General features: G+C 37.7%; 1 protein-coding gene across 1 annotated transcript; it reads right to left on the minus strand.

Moving 5' to 3' along the window:
* Positions 1 to 3072: 3072 nt before the first annotated feature.
* On the minus strand, positions 3073 to 18242 carry LOC125708433 (calcium-activated potassium channel subunit beta-2-like). The gene is made up of 5 exons (XM_048975957.1): positions 18080 to 18242; positions 6099 to 6215; positions 5565 to 5735; positions 5220 to 5415; positions 3073 to 4748 (listed from the first exon to the last, which is right to left on the minus strand). Exons 2-5 carry the CDS (start codon positions 6149 to 6151, stop codon positions 4464 to 4466), a joined length of 705 nt encoding a protein of 234 aa, XP_048831914.1. The 5' UTR covers positions 6152 to 6215; positions 18080 to 18242; the 3' UTR covers positions 3073 to 4463.
* Positions 18243 to 22708: the final 4466 nt, after the last annotated feature.

A 22708-nucleotide genomic window follows, 5' to 3' on the forward strand; every position in this document is an offset into this window, starting at 1 on the left:
CCGTGTACCCAGTGGAAACAACATGCAAACACAGCTACTCACACTGTAAAGTCCAGATATTAACCAAAGGAAATCCAGTTATGTTATAAACAGTTATTTGTGTAGTTGGTTTCCATTACACTAAACTGCCATTTGTTCCATTCCATGTGATTCACCAATGAATTTTGAAGTAGTTTAAATATTTAAATATTCTGACAAATGAAAAGTTATTGGTGACACTTTACTTAAGACCATGTTTTTAGTTATTTATAAACACATTCATTATTCGTTATAATGCATTCATAAAGTATTATAAACATGGCTATAAATATTTATAAAAAGACATAACACATAAGCCATGTTTATTATGCATTATGGCTGCCTTATGAAGCTCTCATCTATAATGCACTACAGATACCTATAGTCCATTATACATGAGAGCTTCATAAAGCATTCATTATGCATAATACCCATGGCTATAATGTGTTATTCCTTTTGATAAATATTTATAGCAATGTTTTTAATACTTTATGAATGCATTATAACACATTATGAATGTGTTTATAAATAACTAAAAACATGGTCTTAAGTAAAGTGTTACCAGGTTGTTTAATGTACAAATATAGAACGATAAGTAAATTCCGATCTATTTTTATACGGCACCTTTCCTAACATCGTAAATGAATCCCATGTAACACATGTAAATGAGTAAAAGCCAGAAGACAAGGGAGGAGAGGAGGATGGGGAACACAGCTGCATAATTTGATATAGGTGAAAGCAAAACCTCTGGGGGTACAAGGTTGACTCCCTGCCTAGGCTGGGAAGGCTGACAATAAACAGGTCAGAAAGATTGTGTGTGCATGTGTGTATGTGTGTGTCCAGGTATACCTTACCTTGTGGGGACCAAATGTTCCCACAATGTGATGAATACCTTGGGAAAACTATTTTATTAAAAATATGTGACAGCAATGAAAAAAACTTATACTTACTTATGGTTATGGCTTAAGGTTGTCATAGTTAGCATTAGCATTTTTCCCATAGAAATGAATGAGCGATCTCCAAAAAGATAGGACACGACTGGGTTGTGTGTGTGTGTGTGTGTGATATCTTCTGTCATCTGGTTGATTGTACCCTAGAAAGTATTTTTAGTTTTGGCCAGTCAGTTCTCTGTCCAAGGGCGTCTGATCCAATATGATACCCATTTACTGGTACTGATGCAGCAAAGCATGCTAAAGGTTTGCACCAGGCACAACCATATTTTGGCATTAAAATGGTACTGTACGGATTTGCTAAAGATACAGAGTGAAAAGTTATCAGTGGAAAGGCAGAGACACAATTAATTTTGCGACTGGACATATTGTTTATGCATTTTTAGGAGTTCCCTTTCAACGTGCAAAATGTTTGGGAGGAGAGTATTAAAAGAATCATCCAACGCGTTAAGGTCAGCGGTATGCAGTTTACTGAAAACTGGGCCATTATTTAATGGCCGAAAGAAGCATGTCTTATTTTGTGTCTGACAAGGCTGCATACATCGAAATCCTTTATGTGGGGCAATTCTTTGATTTGACCCCTAGGGGGCTCAGCAACCTCAGAAAGCCTTTGTAAGTAAATATAAGTACAGCTTAGGAAAAAAATTAAGACACCACTCTATATTTTTTTTAAATCTGCATTTTTAAATCCTGGTTTAATCCAGGTTCTGCTGGCAGAAGGCTACACTGCAAGTCAGGCTGCTTCCAGGCTGAGAAATAAATTGAGAAATTTAGTGAAAATGAAAATGTTGCTGTCATCTCCTATTTTTTTTTTTCAAGAACTGAGTATACATTTTCAGGCAGGCTGACAAAGAATATGGGGCCTCAAGCCCCCCTACATAGGTCTAGAATTGCCAGCGCATCTACAAGAATTTATTTATGTTTTGCTAAATGATAATAAAATATCCAGTTATTTTTCATGGTTAGAGGCCATGGACAGCTCAAAACGTTTGCATGAGATTGCAGATGTTTGGTTAAGAAAAACTACAACAACCATTTAGAATAATTGTGGCCTAACATTTAAGTTTGCCCAGAAACAAAAATGTTGTGGACTGTGCAAGTCAGAATTCAACTGTGCGCTTTGATAGCCTACAAATGTGACTTCTTACTTGGGAAAGGAAAACCTGACTGCTATGTTTAACCTAAGCTAAAGGAGGCTGTTCACATGGCTAGAACGTTTCAGAGGCCCAAAAACAGGCAGTGGCATAATTGTGCAAATTATATAACAACAAATTGAGTTGCTGGAAAGGTTTTAATAAATCTTAATTAGACACACAAGTTGGGCAAGGCGATAAAACGATTACGATAAATATCACAGTATAATTTTCCTCAGCTTAATCTGCCTAAATCCCCAGGGCCAGCCCTGACAGATCTCCATCTCTGTATACACCTGTGTTTTTTGTTAATGAACTTGTAGACCATTCCAGAGGTTTATGCTCAAAATCCATTTCTGGAATAATAAAATCAAGCATACTTTGTGAAGGTAAAAAAAGCAAGACCATATTTGATGTGATTTATTTAAAATGACTTTCCATGGTCCACCAAAGGATCATTAGTTGTAGATCTTTATCATCTGGCTTTGTCTAAATGAGCTATTTGTTATTTTTAATGAAAAATGCATTACAGAATATATTGAAACTAATGTATTTTATTTTATTAATATATGCTTGCTGTCACGCCCATCTCGTACGATCCTCGTGTGTGCCACGCCCCCCTGATTATCCACGTGTGCTTCCCTGATCGTACCCAGCTCTGTCTAGTTATTTTGCTCCGTCTTGTGTATTTCAGTCCGCGTCTTGCCCTGGTTCCTGGTCTGTCATTGATGTTAGTCTGCGTCAGATGTTTCCTGCACCCCGTTATCGCAATAAATCCCCGTTTTCCCCGTATCCTGCCTGCCTTGCCTGTTTCCTCTTCGTCTGCCTACCTGTTCGCCGCACACGTTAACCGGCGATCGTGACACTTGCTGTGAACCTTATAAAAAAACACTGCCAACATTTTCTTAGAAACATATTTATTATTCACCTCATATAAATTGTATCTTACACAAAAGTATAAAAGTACATAAATCTTAGCTTACAGACAAGCTATTCACTGTAATTTAGGTTGAGAGAATGTGGTTCGTATATAATACCATAGCATACAAACTGGAATGAAAATGGAATTTACACTGATTACATCATTTTGCCAAGATGCATTAATACAACGTTTGTAATCAATCACAAATTCTTTGGAAATCACCATCCATTTAAAAATCACATTCATTTCTGTACCCTGTTCTACATTCATGCTTTGTTAAACTATTTTTAAAACCAGAAAAGTTTAAAGGCAGCCATTATCAAAGCCCATCTGCAGGACTCAGTGGTGGAAACGTAGACAACCAGAGAACTGATTCATGGTTTCAGATTTACCACAACTGACTGCAACTTAATGTCATTTATGTGCCCATTGGGTGTTAAAACATATGGAAACATTGCAAATTGCTACATTTCAGAAAATAGTAGTTAGCCATCTTTACAATCATAGCGATAACTTGAATTTAAGCACCAGCTGTAACTATGACCTTTTTTTATCTGCCTACATGTAACCATAAATTAATAATAAGCAATAACAGTTATTCGTAACAAAAGAGGGAATCAAAACCTGTGCTGAAGTTAAGTAATTAGGTCCTAAAGCACAACCAAAACTACATGTACATTGCAATACCTGCAGTGGTCGATTGTTTATTCATGAGGAGGAGATGTGTGATGTTTAAATCAAACGTATGAAATTAACACTGAAAATCTTGAATTTCTATTTGCCAAAAATATAGATAGCATATCTGTGAATTGTCATACAAAAGAATATCACAATTAAGTAGTCGAAGGAACGCACAAGAATTCAGGCTCCTCACACTATATATTGTAACTGCAAATGTACCCAAAACGCATTTGGCTACATTGTGTTATAACACTGTATCTCAATATTTTAGACCAACTTAAATGCATTATTACAGTTTATATTAAACCATAATATATGCCTGGAATTAATCATTTCCAGTCCTTGAGGTAATACAAAGGTTCTTTTCAAAGTACACAATAGAAAATGATTCTTATCCTTTTCCTAACTACAGGTTGCATGGAAAAAGTTTGACATACTTTGCTTTGAAGTTCATATCGTTCCTCCTTGAATAAATCTGTGTGCCAAACATAAATAAATTACTGTCACTTACAAGGGCAGGTCACATAGCTTTTGTTCTTCATACAGCACCCATGTGATTTTGCTAGATATACATCATAAAGAGGATTTTAAATATAAAACAGGTCTGCTCTTCTTCATCTTTGATTGCCATAGAAAATGCATAAAAATAAGCATTTAAATAAAAATCTATTTATTCAGTTTTTCAAAATAACCAGCCTAAAACTTTTCAAAGTTTACAGCTCATCTTCTACAGCTTCTGATGCAACTTCTGTAGCCATTTCAGCCTTTAATTTTGTTGATCTTTTCACAGAGTATGGACAGATATTGCGTAAGCTTCACCAATGCAATGATGATGGTACCTCCAAAGAAAATAATCGTGGGCCAAAAGAGGGACTGTAAAACTGCAGTACGGCTGTACAGCTGCGTTAGTAGGACGCTGTCCTGATGTTCGGCTGGGTCGTGATAGCAGCGGAACTGAGGATGCAATCGTAGGTGCCCAATGATGTTTATAATTACTGTATGCATTGTCACAAGATCCTTTTGACATTTTGGCACATAGAAACACTGTAACAGAAAAATGTATTCGAGGTTTTATGTTGACAATAATTCAAAATGACTGATCTGTAATTAATTTTTTTTTTAAGTGTACGCATACAGTTTATATAGTTTGTATTACTATAACACTTCTCATAATCAGTTGGCAATTTTCTATTAAGAGAGGCAATTTTGGTGCAAATAACTGGCAATTTCCTAACTTTTTGAATACTAGTTTTGACAAAACTAGTATTCAAAAATATTTGTCAGTGTTTTCCATACACCTACCCATGTTGTAATGGCTTATTCAATACAGAGTTGCAAGGTGTTCATTTTACATTACTGTGAATATTGAAATAGGATTTGAGTATAAATTTTCCATTTGTGTACTTAAAGCAATTGAATTAAAAGTAGTGATACTGATCATGAATCGGACAGTACTCGATAAGTGCCTTTTGCACCTTGAATATGAAAAGGTATTGCATACTTCTCCGGACTTACATCTGGGTTCATAATGTGCATCTCCTCGTTGAGCAACAAACGCACAGTCTTCCCAGATGCATTCAGACTGACAAACACTTGCAGGCAGGGATACTTGGACGTTTTCCGGCAGTCTGAGCCACAGCTGTAAGTACAGTTGATCTCTCCTATGATAGTAGAATTGATCACACAGCAGCTGGATTCCTCTGTCCACACACTGAACATAATCGAGGAGAAAAAAATATGGTGTATTTGTGTAGTGGTGGATTTCTGCTTATATATTTTGTAGACAGAACATTGCCAAGAGGAAGAACTGTAACAGTAGACACATACATGCACACAATGATACAGTATCAGTCACAGTACCTGTCTGAATAGGAGCGCACTATTGTAATGCCCAGAATGAAATAGATCACAATGGAGCAGAGAATCATAACGAGGCCTAAGAAAATAGCCCTGTCCTCTCCAGCCTTAAGAGCAGTCACAGTTTTCTTCTTGTCCAGAGTGTCGTACTCCCAGATTTTATGGTAAATTGTCCTGATGCATGAAACACAAAATAGATTTTTTTTAGTTTTGTGAAATCCTAGAGGTAATTGAGTAATTAATTTTAAGTGACGCTAATTTCATATGACTACATTTCACAACTTATCTCTTTCATTCGCAATTGTGTTGTGTGTATGTTTGCTGTACTTACAGTATAAACAGTATTTTTACATTTGCATGCAATACGTTTGATATAATGCATATATACATTCAGCAGTCTGAAATGGAAAAATAATAAATGCCTTTTCTTAAAAATTACAGTGTAATGAGCTAGTCGGTCAACAACATTCAAATCTACAGGACGGCAATTTTTCGGTAATTAAATTGGGCTTATTTTATCTTAAAGTTGCTCTCTACCTTCTTACTTGGTCTGGTCCCTGGGCTCCTTTGCTCCCTGCCCACAGGAACATTCTCCGGGAGACTTTAGTGCTCTGCCCACTCACAGGAGTCGTCTGAGAGGATGGCTGAAAAGACCTGAGGGAGAGATGCTCGGTTATCTGTGTACTCACGCTGCGATCTTGGCACCCTGCCGTCACGGTCCCTCTGAAAAGAAAGGAATCACACGGCTCCTACTTTGCATGACAAAATTCCGTTAAAGGAGGTGACAGAAGATGAACGATGGAGGAACAGTCTTCAGATCACAAGCCTAGCATGCGTCAAGCCTTCCTAATTGGTCCCAAATTTTCGGGCTGCTCGTTTGTTATTTAATATTTATATTCCAAAGTGGCAGTGGTAGTGGAATGATAATTAGCTGACAGCACTTAGACTGGGACAACATAGATCCCTTGCAAAATCTCAGCAATTAGTTTTAGGCAAAGGGTTTCAAGGTCATCATCACGTATGGTAAATAAGGAGTATAAATAAACCATGTTTTGCTTTGAACTCTAAGCTAGAGAATACAAAAATGCCTTTCAATCAAACTACTTTATGGGGTCATCATGTTGCACATTTTATGTGTTATTGATTTATATCATGTCAGGATAGAATTTGCACATAAAATGTGTTAAGTATACCTGTTAATTCAACAGCATTTAAATCATAACAATTCAGGATTATTTTATATTAGTCTGCAACTACAGTGAACATATATAGGCCATATATCAGGTCATTTGTCCAGCGCCTCCAGAGCAACTCGGGGTTAAGGCCCTCATTTAGGGGCCAAATGGTGGTTTGATAAGAGGTGATGGCATTTTGGGCAATGTTTTACCAGCGAGATAATTTATACTTGGCTTTTTATGGTATCTCAGCTGTGCAATTCAGCATTAATTCACATCAACAGCAGTGTTTTGGGTTTTTTCTGCTCAGCAGTGAAAAAAAAAATTCTAACAATGTATCTGTTGCTCACATGTGTAGTAGTAACCTTGTCACCTATCCGCCCCAAGGGAGGGAGGGCTGATCAAGCATATACTGTAAGAGAAATATTCTGAGATTGTCCCGCCAAAGCAAACTATAGTACAAAACCTCAGCAGCCTAATTAGCCATAGAGCTGCGCTTGACACGTTTTTTCCCCTTCATCCATAGGCCGGCTGTTCTAATCTGTTATTCCTGTTCCAGAAGGCAGTAGAGTCACTGATGTCGATCGAACCCCCTTGTTTCTACTGCGATGGTAAACTGATCCATCCAAATCCCAATCCCCTACCCTCTCTTCTTGCTTCATCAAAATGGGCTCTGGAACTGCCAACCAGCTGTCAAGAAGGCAGGCTTCATATCAGCCTGTTCTGCACTCCACTGCTTTCTGCTCCTCGTACTCAAAGAAAGATGGATCAACCTTTACAATCCTAACCCTAGACACTCTCTGCTCTGCTCCCTCCCTGATGCACATACCACGAAACTCTGAATGGGATGAATCCAAAGTCTCCTACCTTCTGCTTTTTCTATATTTTTTTCTCATCAACTTTCCTACTCCTCCGACATCATATGTTACGGTGTTAACGTCACTCATTAAAACAAATTGTGTGGTGTCTGCCACACAGATGCACAAAGCCATGCTAACATGGTTGCTATGGCGGTAACTTCTCATTAGTGATTGACCTTGATGGTTGAGGCGGACTGCTGAACAGCATCTGCTATTTCTCAGCGCCTTCTAATACACGAGTTAACCTTATTATATAAAAAACTATTTTCTACCTTTTTAGTGAACCTGCCATCATCTCTCATATTGCAACATTATCGTATTACACTAACTTCTAAAATTTTATATTTCTAATTTTCTTCCTAATCCAATTTTTATGGGGTGCGGTGCAGGTTGGGGGGTCATATGACAGTATACCAGTAAAACAATAAAATTAATCTCAGATATGTATATTAATGGAGAATGGGGAAATGGATCCTGGGTACGAATGATACTCAACATAGGAAGAGGACTACAGTAAGTTTGCCTGTTTCATCCTATCCTTTCCTGTTTCATTATATACAATTCCTGTTTCATCCCATACAGTTCCTGTTTCATCCCATATGGTTCCTGTTTCATCCCATACACTTCCTTCCATGATGTTTTATTAAAATATAATATAAGGTTTGTAATGGTGCCCTTCAGCTTATATTTTGCAAAGAAAAGTTCCATCTCTGTTGGTGCCTAAATTCATTACTATGTCCACTGTGTCTCATTAGCATCCCTGTGTTCATTAACTACATGGCCTCAACTTACCTCTCTCATTTAGCAGAAGATTACATGCCTAATTTTGCATGATATTGTACTACTAATGACATCACAGACGGTAAAGGACATAATTGCATATCAAAGGCCATTACTGCTCTTGTTAAATTAATAAACAGTACAGTCAAAACCAGTTATGTATGCAAGCTTATGTGGGTTGCCTGAACTTTTAATATCATACTGCTTTTCAGTCAAGAAGCTTAAATTAAATGTTGAATTTAAAACTGCAAACATTGAAAGGTATTATTTCACTCTATATGTAAAAGTTGTTTAAAATATACAGTTCACTTACTGCATTATTCTGTTGATTGTAACAATGTGCAAGAACCTGAAGGATATAAGTACACATAAGTAGACAAATGCGTAGTGCAAATGTTTTGCAAGGAGCATTCAGCGACCTATTTCAAATGCTTTTGGAATTTTAAACACTTTAGCTGATAACCTTGATATAGTTCATGCATTTACCGTGTGTAACTTTTCATTACCAGGAATTACATTTCATAAATGATTTTTGTGTTCTGTAAAATTTTACTTATGATTTCAATTTTTCACCTGGTTCTGTATCTTTTTTTCCAGACATTTACTATAGTTCTTGACTTACTGCCAAAACCTTAGTGTTTGACTTATCACCATTAACAAAGCAAATATAATTGTTCTCTAATGGTGTATTAGACTAATGAGAATTTTATTATTTCACATGCTGTTGCTCAAATGTAATGAAAAACCATTGGGAAATCCATGTGTGTCTGTATCTCTCATGGGGGGTGAGATGGGACATGCATTAAGTACCCAATTCAACCACAGAGATGAATACAGTGCTGCTATTCTATTCCCCTCTTCATTATCTTCCTGAATTGTGGTTTTATCCAGAACCATTCATTGTTTATTTATTCCTTATAAGCTAAGGCTGCAAGCAGCATATTTCTCATTATGTTGTTAAATGAGTAGTGCAATATTTTCTCCCCAGTATTATTCTTGTCAAACCTTTTAATCGTGTGGAACGATGAGGATGCTAATGACTCATTAGCATTTTTAGATATTTCTTTGTTTTGTCAGTTCTTGCACGTCAGCCATTGAGCAGCGTAACCCTTTCAAATTTGGCCCTGGTTTCAAAAGAGCATATCAAACCTGGTTTGTCTTTGCGTGGCTATAGCATTGACATGATGCGCTACCGCTTTTATTTTTTAATGTTTTTTTTTTTATTTCGTAATAAAAAAACAGAGAAGTACTCTCAGTTTCAGATGTACTGAATGTGCTGCCAAGATCTGCTCTTCAATTTAATCCCTGACTTATTCTAAATACTCCAGATCAAGGAACTTCAGATCGGAAGTTTTTGTTTATTGTCAAGACATAATTCTGATTCATAATTAATTTAGGTTTGCAGCAACAAAGGATTTTAATATTTATGCAATACCACATTTTCCATTTTTTCCATGCATATTAATTATGTGTGGGACAGTTTGTATACGGAAACTTGTAATAGCTTTTTCAAGGTGCCGTAACTTCAAGTTTTAAAATATGAAAATTATGGAGAAGTATTTTTGTAAAAAAAATATTAATAAAAAAGTTTGACGTTGAATACACTTATAATAAGAGCATTAGGGTTAAATATTTAAAAATAATTGTCTACAAATTATGTGCATATCTACAGTATACCCTCCTCCAAGCAGTTATCTATCACGGGGTCACAAGGGGGCCTGAAGCAACATTAGGGCACTTGGCAGGGGTACATCCTGGGCAGGACATCGGGTCATTGCATGGCACACACAATGGGCAATTTAGAGACGCTAGTTAACCTAACCTAACATAGACGACACCTACAGAATAAAGGCAGAACAGAGGGAAGTGTGTGCATATCTGCGTTTATTTTGCAGTTGTACCTGTCATATTGTGTCAATAAAGCTATACCTAGTTCACTGCAGATGATATTTCTAATTTAAAATATGACTTTTATTTTCTAGTTTCTGACAGGGGATTAAATAATATATAATATGGACGCTTACTGTTGCTCCTTGTGCTTTCCATACCATGACATCCTTACACAGAATCAAGGTTGTTATTACAAATCACCAAGGTAATAACATATTTGTAAGATTTTTTTTTACTGTTGAATACTTACAAATTTCCAATCTGTCATGTCATTTATCATGTAATTACAGCTATTAAATTGTTGAAATATTGAATTTATTATTATATTATTATATATTATAACATTGTACTACTTGTTGACCTAAAGGAAAAAAAATCTTGACATTAAATATATCCAAAAATTCACTTTATGGGAATAATAAAGTTCATCACCTTATCTTATATTCAAGGAATTACACGGGATGGCTTAACTATGAGATGCTGCACGTTTCAACAAAAACACGTCGAAAAATAACTTGATCCCTTCAGAATGCCGGACTGATCCGGAAAAGTGAAATTCTCTCCTGATGGCAGCCATATTGAGACAGCAGGTGCTGGACTATTTGCGTACTCAGAATAGGGCGCCTAGCTTTAGGTCAACAAAGGCAGCCTTTCTTAAAAAAGGCACATGTGACCCAACTGCAGTAGCGGGATACACCGGGCAACTTCACGTTCTTTTTTCAAAGCTGTGTACATGTGTGTGTGTGTGTCTGTGTACGAGCGGGTATACCTATCCTTATGGGGACACAATGTCCCCACAACGTGATAAATATCAGTTTTCTTTTTTATATATAAAAAATCGGTGATTGCTATGAAAAAAACTAAAAATGCAAAAACTCTTATATTTTGCTTGGTTACTTATGGTTATGGTTAGTGCAGGGTGGGGGTTAAGGTTGTCATAGTTAGCGTTAGCATTTTTCCGATAGAAGTGAATGAGGGGTCCCCATAAGGATAGGTATACCCTACATTGTGTGTGTGTGTGTGTGTGTGTGTGTGTGTCACAGAAGGTGTTTGCCATCACATTTGACTGTCACTAAAACCAGATCTATTTGCAACCTCCTGCTGTTTCACTACACGTACGTTTGTACTGAAATGAAGCTTCCTACTCTCCGCGACCCAGTAGGATAAGTGGTTTGGAAAATGGATGGATGGATGGATGGAAGCTTCCTACTAGTGCTTTGGCTACAGTTGTTGTGTTATATTGTAGAATTATCGCATGTCTCTCAAAGTGATATAGCTTTGTCATTTCAAAACTGAAATTAACCTCAGTATTTTTTGTAACATTTCACCCATATGTTTGTTGAGTCAGCCGCTAGCATACCATGTTTGAATCTAGTTCTTTAATTAAGTTAATTAAGTAAGCTGGTGGTGAAATTTATTGAATGCATGAAATGGCTGCGGTGGTCCTGAGGAGAGATTTTGGAACCAAAGTGATGTTCATCTAGCTATTCAGCAAGATATCAATACCTTCTTAGAGAATAAGGAACTTATTGTGTTCATTTGCTTACATTCTATAAAAAAATTGTCTTTTTCTGACAAAATATACACATACTACCCAAATAAATAACAGCACTTATACAATATTATATTGCTTATAACAATAAGTCAGACTGTACAGCTGAAAGACATGTCCACAAATCCTGCAGACAGCAAAAACAACAGTGCAGACACTCAAATTGTTGGCTGAAGCATATCCTTTAATCGGCAGCTCTCAATCCAAAACACTGACACAAAGCCTATAAAGTACTACTACAGACAACTGAACAACTGAACTTACGCCAGCAAACCAGCAGATATAAATCACATACAGAATCTTGTGCACATGTACTCACTGGTACAAGCACATGAGCACTATATCAGCGTCAATCAGACTCAAGAGACAAAAGAATTGAACTTTTACCGAAAAGGCAAAAAAGAAATGGAAATCTGATGTCAAGACCTATAAAGTGGGTAAATTCTGATTTGTCATATTTGGAGGTTGCCTCTGAATTTAATTATGTCAAGTATATGCTTTCCTTCATATGTTTCATTGAAAGGATGTGTATAAGCCACCATGGACTAGAATAAGCTGGCCCATATTTTTTGGCCCATGCAACTCCATCCAACAGGCAGATTGATCCAATCAACTCCAGAGGATTAATCAGTTTCTGACTATTCATTGGTCCATGCAAAGTCTAAACTTTTTAAAATCAGTTTCTGACCAAAGACATTATTGACATGTTCAATATAGTATAATCAATATGCTTTTTATTCACAGATAAATATTTAACTTAACTTGTCCATTAAAGCATTGTAGTAATATTGTCAAACCTTTCTTTAAACTTCATTATCTAATTAACTAATCTCATATTCACTAATTTGTCTTCTCGTTGATTAATCTGTTAATTTCCCATCAAAGCAAATTTACAGTACGAAAACAACATTTCATTATACTTTATTTGAGAAATTGGATGACAAACTGGCGGCATAACATGAAACACATCTGCAACATTAAACCCATTAAAATCAGTACCAATGTCTTTCCATGCAAACAGACAGTAAGTAAAGAATGCCCGAATGGCATATCGTTTTTGCATATACTAGAGTACTTAAAAATGGTAAAGTAATAAACACAAACTCAGTAACTGTACCTTTGGTGCATGTCTTGTTATTTCTTGGAAAAATCTTGCTCAGGTTCTTTGAAATTGTGAAACTGTGGTGCATTTATGATGTTATTTCATTGGCGCACACCATTAACATTCATGTGATACCAATCTGAAGCATCTGCCAGTCTCAGTATATGTTCTCTTTCTTTTGGAAGACAGCAGTAAGATAATCAGTCAACTGTGCATTGGTGAATAACTGCAGGAGGCTCTTAGGGCAGGTTCAAAGTCAACACCTTTGAGTAAATACTGAATCATACAGTGTGGACAAGGAGCAGCATTGTGTTTTGGCAGCAATATAAGCAGTCATGAACAGATGGTTCTATTGAACACACCGTGAAAGATACATCTGTCAGCACAACATAATCATTTTTTAATATTAACATGTATGTAATCGCTAAGTGTGAATTGGGTTGGTGCTACTGAGCAAACTGCTACTTTGTTCAAAGTGTCATGTGTTAAATGCATGAGGATTATTAAAGCATAGAAAATGTTAGCTAATTGTGTAAATCAGATTGACAGGTTTTAGAGAAACTGGCAGTAATAAAAATGTAATATGCCGAAATATTTCAGTTGTCAAATATTAATGGTTTTTTAATATTTTTGTTCAAAATATATTGCACATAAAAGTAAAACATGTATATGGATTAACTATTGGAACTTAAGCATTTTAACTTTTAAAGAGATATAATCTTTCTCATTTATTTCTGTCTTAAACTCTGCAGTTACTTTTTAATTAGCTTTTAAATAGACTGAGTAATTACAGGTCAAAAACTTATGTTTCACAAAACAAATCAATTCTAGCACTTACTTTCATATTTATATTATGACAAACCTATGTTGTTTAATTTTCTACACTGCACACTACATCTACACTGTACTAAATTTAATTTACTGAGAGGTACTTTTGGCACCAACAGCATTTAATTTTTTTATTGCTGCTTTGACTAGTAGCCTTTCAGGTTTTACACGGTGTTAGTGATGAGTATCCTGACATTTCATGTCCATGTAAATGATAACTTCTTCCCTAATTTGTTCGAATGTGCCACTAATGATGCTGTCAGCGTCATGGCAACGAGGCCAAGCACACACACAATGTCAACAAAATGTCAGTGGATGAGATGCTTCCCATGAATGGCAAACACAGTGGCACATAAATGTACTAATATTTAGCACTGAAAATAGTAACGCTCAGATGCGCAGCAGTTTGTTTGTGATGCACTGTCATCATATTAATGTATACATACATTTTTAAATGTCTCAATACAAAGTACTTCCAAAATATAACATATAAACAAAAATATCGCTAAATGGTAATACAACAAAATTTATCATTTGGGTTTCAACTAACATTTTAAATTTACTGTTATTTTACTAGTAAATATAACTATATAAGTAATTCAGAGTCCATTTATAGGCCTGATAAGAAACATATATTCATCTTTTTACTGTGGAAACAGCAAACACAAGCAACGTGATCGCAGCCTTAGAGTTATTCCATAACAAGACCACCTAAAGAAACTGTCAGACACACACATCCCTGTACAGCGGGATTCACCCTGACTGGTATTATAGTTATATATTAACTGCAATGTTCTGTTAAAGGCCTGTGGTCGTAGATTTGTTGCTATGTGGAAGTCATGCTGGAAGAGGAAACGGCAGAAGTTAATCACATGTCGTGTCAGAGACTATTTTTCAAATATTAGGTTTACATTTCGTTATGCAGATTACAGCCAGGTAATACGTGAGAGGAAAACCTGTCACCTATATAAATATCACTGGTATATTTGACAGGAATTTAAAGTTTTTTGTTTTCTATTAACTCAGTTTAAAAATTATATGAAGTTTTATATGAATGGATACATTTCAGCTTTATAAAGTGGGGTAGGACACACAATGACTAGTGTTTTTTAAGAGATGAATTCCGGATTGTGATTGAGTTAAATCATTTGCAGCACTCCGCATTCTCACACAGACTTCATTTGTAACACAGTCGCGCTGCCTCCCTCGGACTCCCTCATGGATTGCGATAGAAAATGCAGTAATTAAATGTAAGGAACAGCAGGAACCACTGTGCTGTTCTGCTGAGACAACCAGCACATTTCGAATGTAATGCCTGTGGACAGCTCTATGAAAGAAAACAAGGCATTGTAGTGAAAAAAATACTTAAAATCCTTGGAATCTAAGCATGCCCATGGATACAGATGTGGTTATAAAAGAATGAGTAATTCTTCTAAGTCTTCCTCAGCTATTTACAAACACAGCCAAGCCATGGGTAGACCGCTTATTTATATCTATGTAACGTAACATTAACTAAAATGCTGATGTTCAGGAAGATAAATGTGTAAAGCAATAACCTCTTGTAATACTTCTTTCACAGAATGATACATGTCGTATTGTATAAATGTCAAACGTGTATGATATGCGAGTGACATTAATTCCTGAGGAACTGTATCATTTTTTTTATTCATCACGCTTAAACAACTAAGGAGAATCACTAGTTTGTGTAGCTTCTACCTTGAGCTTGATGTCACTCCAAGGACCTCTGTCTCTGTGTAACTGGGAGTACCAAACTGGGAGTATGAAACGTGTGATATGTTCAGAAAAGGTCAAACACTTAGGATGACCCATTACCACTTAACCGATTGTGTCGGAAAAAAAAAACAGGAGAGAGGAGAAAAGACGTCTCATTCCAACCAGAGAAATTGTGGACTAGAAAATAACTATGTATGAGACACTGGAGTTTACAGGATACGGGACTTAATCAGCAATGGTGTATATTAGTGGGAAATTGGGGATAACAGTGCCAATACAGTTACCAGGGTATATGTGTGGGAGTTATTTTTACTGTATACCTTGATTGGAATTTCATATGAGATCTTTTAAGGCTTTTATTCACTTACCCTATGAGACACATGCTGTCTCATTCAAAATCTTTGTATTATCATTTATCACCTGAAACCTAATAAGTTTAATGGTGCCAGATGCTGTGAGACACAGACACAAGAGCAGGTAAGATGGTGGGAATCATTCCTGAGTGCCCGGAAGGGAATTTAATACTCTTTGCTTCTTTTTTCCCTGTGTCCCAATCCCTGCTTCCCTTAGAGCTTGTTCTACAGCATGTCCTACATCACTGAGTTCTAGGTTCTGAGAGTAGGTAAAATATTGCTGGATTTCTGTTTCCATGTGTGAGCGTCGGTGTGTTTCTGCCATCCCAACCATGGCACGAACCGTGACAACTTTTAAGTGATAATCAAAAGTGTAAAAAAAATTAATCACTTTTGGCTAGAAAACTGAGACAATTTTATTATTCAAAGTAGAGTTACATTTTCAAAATTATTTTATGTTTTTAATGTTTGGATATAATAATTAAAATAAATTTCTGTTTTATACCAATTATACAGAGCATTTCACATAGCATACACAGTGGGAGTTCTCATCTCCTCACCTGCGTCTCAGCAAGACAGAGAAAAACAGGGAGATGACAGGCAGAGGCAGATAAAAGCAGATCTGAGACGGAGAGGACAGCACTTGAAAGAGCAAGCACATGGTGAACAGATGAAATGCAGCCACTGTTTGCTTATTGAAATAACAGCCTCGTGATACCAGACATCAGTCTCCTGCTGCTTGGAAGCTGCACAACAATCAGCACAACTTCATTTCCTGCAATCTTTTAAGACTTTAAAGATTGATAATTAAAACATCAATTCATTCTAAAATGCAGAAATTTGTTCAGGCATTATTCTCCAGGTGAGAAACTTGAATTGGTGCCAGGAAAACCCGTTTATGCATTATGCTGGTGGCCATTTGTAGTCCAGTGTTAAATGTATTCCATTCTGTGCAGTGTTTTCATGTTCTGCTAGTGCTCAGTTGTTTAAGCGGTTAAGAAGTACGTGACCATGGATAAATGAATAATACATTTTATTACTGTTTATTTCATGGTTGTGTGCATACATGTATTCTAGTGTTGTGGCTTAGGTGTCATGATTAGAAGAAAAATCTGAGCCAAATAACCATACAACCAGTAAGAGTAAACTGTGCCCTATTTGTATGTATCTGTACAATTCACTTACAGTGACCCTGAATTTAGAGTTAATATTGCAAGTGATGAAAGAGTTATGGCCCTGAGTGTAAAGTGCTGATGGTCTGCAGTGCTCTGTCAATGTTTCTGACTATGTAGCAACCATCTGAAAATAGAAAGTGTAACGCAGGCATCTGTTCCATGAGACCTGGTGAAGGTTACTGAGTATTGCGTGGGTTAGCAGGTCAAGACCGATTAAGACGAGGGACACTATTATTGTTGTGTGCGACTTCCCCGAATGGTAACAGCCTAACAGGTCCTCCCAGCCCTAAATGGCTTTTTAGTTCCTACTCAAAACACTATTTGATTTGCCTTTAGTTATTTTAAGACGTTGATATATTCCTGTTAGCTCTTATCCTTACACAGTATGACAGAACAGCAGTGTGCTAACATTTTTCATTTTACTCTCCAGGGACAAATTATGTGCTATAAATATCTTTGTGCGAATCCCTCTCCCAAACACATTTATTTAGTCAGCAACACCATTCGTGGTCTTTTTTAACAGCTCATTTCTTATTGAATCATTACCGAAACCATGAAATGAGATAAAACCTCGCTGTAGGAGGCACCAGGCCGCCAGGGTCTGTGTCTTTCTGTCTGGTGACCCTGAACACACAACTGTCTCTAAGGAGGAAACATTTATATTTTTCGATCTTCAATGCATAGATAGGAAAGAGAAAAAAGGAGAAATAATAATTGCTCAATCGGTAAGTGCTGTATGCCTACATACACGTTATGGCTGCTTTTTTGTTTTGTTTTTTACTATTTACACTGTAATACCTCAGATTAAGCACTTCACCTAGAACGCTAACATTCTGTAACACAGAATAATAAATTCAAAAGCAGTGGAAGATAGAACACCTGCGTACATTTACTTATAACTTCAGTTATTTTGTGTAACCGGGTTTTTGAAAAATGAGGAACAACATATACTTTAAGTGAACTACAATTTGCATCTGAGAATTTGCCTTGCGCTAGACGGAAAATATGAAATACCATAAAACACAATAAACCTGGAATGAGTCGTTGAATAGCCTTCAACAAATCTTACCTTTTGCTGCAATATTTTCTTTGGACTGTGCTATCAATCCCATTCTCATTTAAAGATTGAGGGCTGCAGTGTTATTGTTCAAGCTTGTTCCTAGAAGTTGATTATTAGGGACACAGTTCTGCTAAATGCCTGGGTCAAGTGCCGGTGTCCCCACATGTGTGGCATAGCTCATGGTGCACTAAGAGTGACAGGCACAATGGACTCTCATGCTTAAAATTAGTCAGCCAAGCATTGTGTTTGCATATGCTTAAGTGTGTGTGTGTGTGTGTGTGTGTCTATTATGTTTATATTACATTGTGGGGACCAAACCCCACAATGTGATAAAAACCTATTATTTTGACATTGTGGGGACATCTTTTTCAGTCCCCTCAAGGGGAAACAAATTTTCATAGAAATCTATGAATGCAATCAAAAAACTAAAAATGAAAAAAAAACTAAAAATAAAAAGTTTAGCATTTTATTTGGTTACTTATGGTTAAGGTTATGGCTGGGTAGGGGGGTTAAGGTTGTCATACCGTAGTTAGAGTTAGGGTTATGCCCATAGAAAAAAATGTGGAGTCCCTACAAGGATATGAATACAAATGCATGTGTGTGTGTGTGTGTGTAGGGTATACCTATCCTTATGGGGCCCGCTCATTCACTTCTATGGTAAAAATGCTAACGCTAACTATGACAACCTTAACCCCCACCCTGCCCTAACCATAACCAAGCAAAATACAAGAGTTTTTAACTTTTTCATAGCAGTCACCGATTTTTATAAAATAGAGTTTTCCCTTATGGGGACCAGGAAACCAGTCCCCAAAAGGGAAAAAAAAAGATATTTATCACATTATGGGGACATTGTGTCCCCATAAGGATAAGTATACCCACTCACACACGCCTACATGTGTGTGTGTGTGTGTGTGTGTGCGTGTGTGTGTGCCCTACGTGAAGCCATTAGCTCCATCACATTTCCAATCCAGGTTATGTTACAACGTTCTAGTTCAAGTGTGATTATATGTTTATCGATTGTTTAAAAATCAGGTGATATACACATGTAATAATGTGGAGATCCTTGAGTAACTAACCTGGCTAATGAATCGGTTCTGAGTGATGACATGTTTCAATCGCGAATATCAGTGTTCAGGTCTGGGCCTGGGTATTATTCCAGTGTGACTATGAGCTTAGTGGCAGCAGAATCTAGTTACCATTCATGAGAGCTGTCTATCTGAACAGGGCAAGCAGCGGAATGGCAAGACCCAGATCGTTCTGGAAGACTAAGCACAGCAGGGTTGAGTTTGAGCCAAAATTTCTGTCATTCTTGTCATTGGATGACTGCAAAAGAAATAAATTCTGCAAAAAAAATGTAAAAGACCAGGTAAAGTAAGCTTTAAAAGATTTAATTGGTGGTATCTTCCGAGTTTTTTTTTCTTTTAACTTTCACTTTTTTAACTACTGTTATGTGCAGAGAACTTATGGTTCTTTTTTTAAGCTCTTGGAATTTCTTACATATTCTTCTGACTTAACCGGCTCTCTTTCCTTGGGTCTGAGTCTTATCGCTCAAAAAAAAATGTTCAAAACATTTCAAGATAGTATTACAGACCCATTGATAACCAGGATTATGGGGATTGCTTCATAATGACGGCGATGAGCTGCAGCCAGCTGGTACGCTACCACGATGGATGTGGCTGCAACAACAGCAAATCCCAGAATAAAAATGAGGCATTTTCTTTTCAAAGTCAGCAAACATGCCGTTACACTGCAGTTACAGATGAATAAGACAAAGTCAAAAATTTGTTTTACATGGAAATGAGGGTTGGACTGGAATTAAAATTCAGGCCTGGACTTTGGGGTCCCCCATGGCCCCATGATAAATTTTACCAGGGGTTCGTCCACAGTAAGTGTTACATTGCTGATATGCTTGATGGCCAGTCTAGCCCTGTAAGTAAATATTCTTTACTAGATTTTGTGTAACATGTCGATCCATGGATGGAAGTCCCTCACAGGGCGTACACACTTTGGGCACTTCAGGAACACAATCACACTTACCTGCTCTTGAGGAAATTCACAGAACAAGAGAAGAATATGCAGGGACGGGATCTCAACCTCTAAAACTGGAGAGGCAAGACTGCTACTTGCTACACCACCATATTTGTTACAGTGTACTATTCATTTATAGAGTTTTTTCATTAATGTTTGGCCAGCAGGGGGTGCTCATATAGTAATCACTGTCCAAAAATTTTACAGAATCAGTAAAAAAGATGCAGTGTTGGCATGGTGATGCAGTGGTTAGCACTGTCACCTTACACCTCTGAGACCTGGATTCTTTGGCAGGGTTCCAAACATGTGGAGTTTGATGTTCTGCCTGTGTTGTCATGGGGTTTCCTCCGGGTACTCCTGTTTCCCCCCACAGTCCAAAGACATGCTGAGGCTAAGTGGAGTTGCCAAATTGCCTGCAGGTGTGTGTGTGTGAGAGTGGGTTGGCGCCCCATCCGGGGTCGTTCCCTGCCTTGCGCCCGTAGCCTCCGGAATAGGTTTCAGACCCCCCACAAGCCTGAATAGGACAAATGGTTTCAGTAAATGGATGAATGAATAAACATGCCGATTCAGAGGGATGCTGGGTTTAGACTCAGAAAAATGATAAAGTGCTTTTATAACAAGCCTAACAATACAGAATATCAGTCTAGTGAACTGAATAAAATTTTAACATTTATAATCTCTCATGCACTAATACAATACTACTTTCAGTTGCAGAAATTTAAAAGAAATATAATATTTAATACGAAATCCACCCTAATGGAAAAAGACAATTATAGGGATTTTGCACTTATTGCAATTCAATAAAAATCCACATGATGTCTCTCTTCCATAAAACCAAATTATTTTTTCTCTTCTTGCATATAAAATCCACCTTCTATTTAATTAGATTTCATGATCCGCCTGCTTTCCCAGTCTTGATTATGTTAAGCCTTTAACATTTTTAGAACTCTCAGCAGATATTTGTGTGTGTGTTAAAGCATCTTCACAGATCTTATTGCATATACCCTTGACAAAGGAGAGGCATCAATGTCTTAATGTACTGGTCACACCATGCATAGACAAACAGTGGAAAGGTTTAACCACCATTGTTTCTTTCCGACTACTGAAAATTCCGCACAGCTGTTTTGGGTGTGGGGGCCGGGGGGGGGGGGGGGGGGGGGGGTTGGGGTTGCTTCACTTATTCTGGGTTGAATGATTTTATATGCTGCTCCTATCGTTCTCAGCTACTTCTATATGGTGTGTGAGTCAGGGTCGTGTGGTAATATCCAGAGCTTGTGACTAAAGGTGGTGGCAGGCACATAGATTGGCCGGTAAATCGAAAGCTTCGCCCGCCAACTCTGCTCTCTCTACATCATGATAGACTGCATAACTGCTGACACTGCCCCAATACACCTGTTAATCTCTGACTCCATCCTTCCTTCACACGTAAACAAGACTACAAGATACTTAAACTCTTTATTTGAGCCAGCAACTCATCCCCAACCTAGAGGGGGAAACCCACTCTTTTTACGTTGAGAGCTATAGCTTCAGATTTAGAAGTGCTGATCTTCATCCTGGCTACTTCACACTCCTCTTGAAAATGCCCCACAGCACAACCAAGGTCACAACTCTACAAACCCAACAGGTTCACGTCATCCACAAAAAGCATAAATGTGACACTGAGGTCACTAAAGTGGATGCCCTCTACCCTTTGACTGCGCCTAGAAAGTCCACAAAAATGATGAGCAGAATCGGTGACAAAGGGCAGCTCTAGTGGAGTCCAACATCAGTGGGAATAAGTTTAGCTTACTGCTTGCTGGCAATGCAAACCAAATCCTCACTCCAGTTATAAAGGAACCTAATGGCCTCGAACAGTGGGTCCAGCACCCTATATCTCAAATCACCCTGCACAGGACCTCCTGAGAGACAGAGTTCTATGCTATTTTCAAGTTCACAAACCATGTATATTGGTGTTTCTGTATTACTTGTGAAAGGAACTGGATGGACTGGACTGCACTGGATTGCTCACAAGTGTCAAAGTCCCCCAGTGGAACAATGGAGTTCCCAGAGGTTGCGCCTTCCAGCACTCCACCCAAGGTCTTCAAGAAGGTGAAATCCTTTGAAATGATGCTCGGTGGCACTGAATCAAGTGGCTATGAGCAGACCCACACCTGCCCAGCGCCTCTCACCTAGGACAGCTGCAGAGTGGAATAGAGTCTAGCCCCTCAACGGGAGATTGGTTCCAAAGCCCATGTTGTACATTAAGGAGAGCCCGAGTATATCTAGATGGTAGCTCATCATCTCCTACACTAGGTCAGGCTTCTTTCCCACCAGAGAGGTTAGGTTTCATGTTTCTAAAACTGAGAATTGGTTTGCTAAGGCCCCTTCTTTCAACTTTTGCCCACTGGACCCCTGCAGGTGGTGGGCACACAGTAGGCGAGATCCATATAATTCTTTTTTGCTTTACCCGGCCAAACCCCATGGGTGGATGGCCTGAACATCAAGTGCTCCCATGTGAGTTCCCCCCAGTCCTGGTTCTAGGGCAGGGCCCCGGTCTCCCCAGTCCAGACGAGATTACTTGATCCTTGATATTTTACTTCAAGGGGGTCATTTGAATCGCACTTCTGTCTG

The sequence above is a fragment of the Brienomyrus brachyistius genome, chromosome 15 (assembly GCF_023856365.1).
Source record: "Brienomyrus brachyistius isolate T26 chromosome 15, BBRACH_0.4, whole genome shotgun sequence".
Lineage (NCBI taxonomy): Eukaryota > Metazoa > Chordata > Actinopteri > Osteoglossiformes > Mormyridae > Brienomyrus > Brienomyrus brachyistius.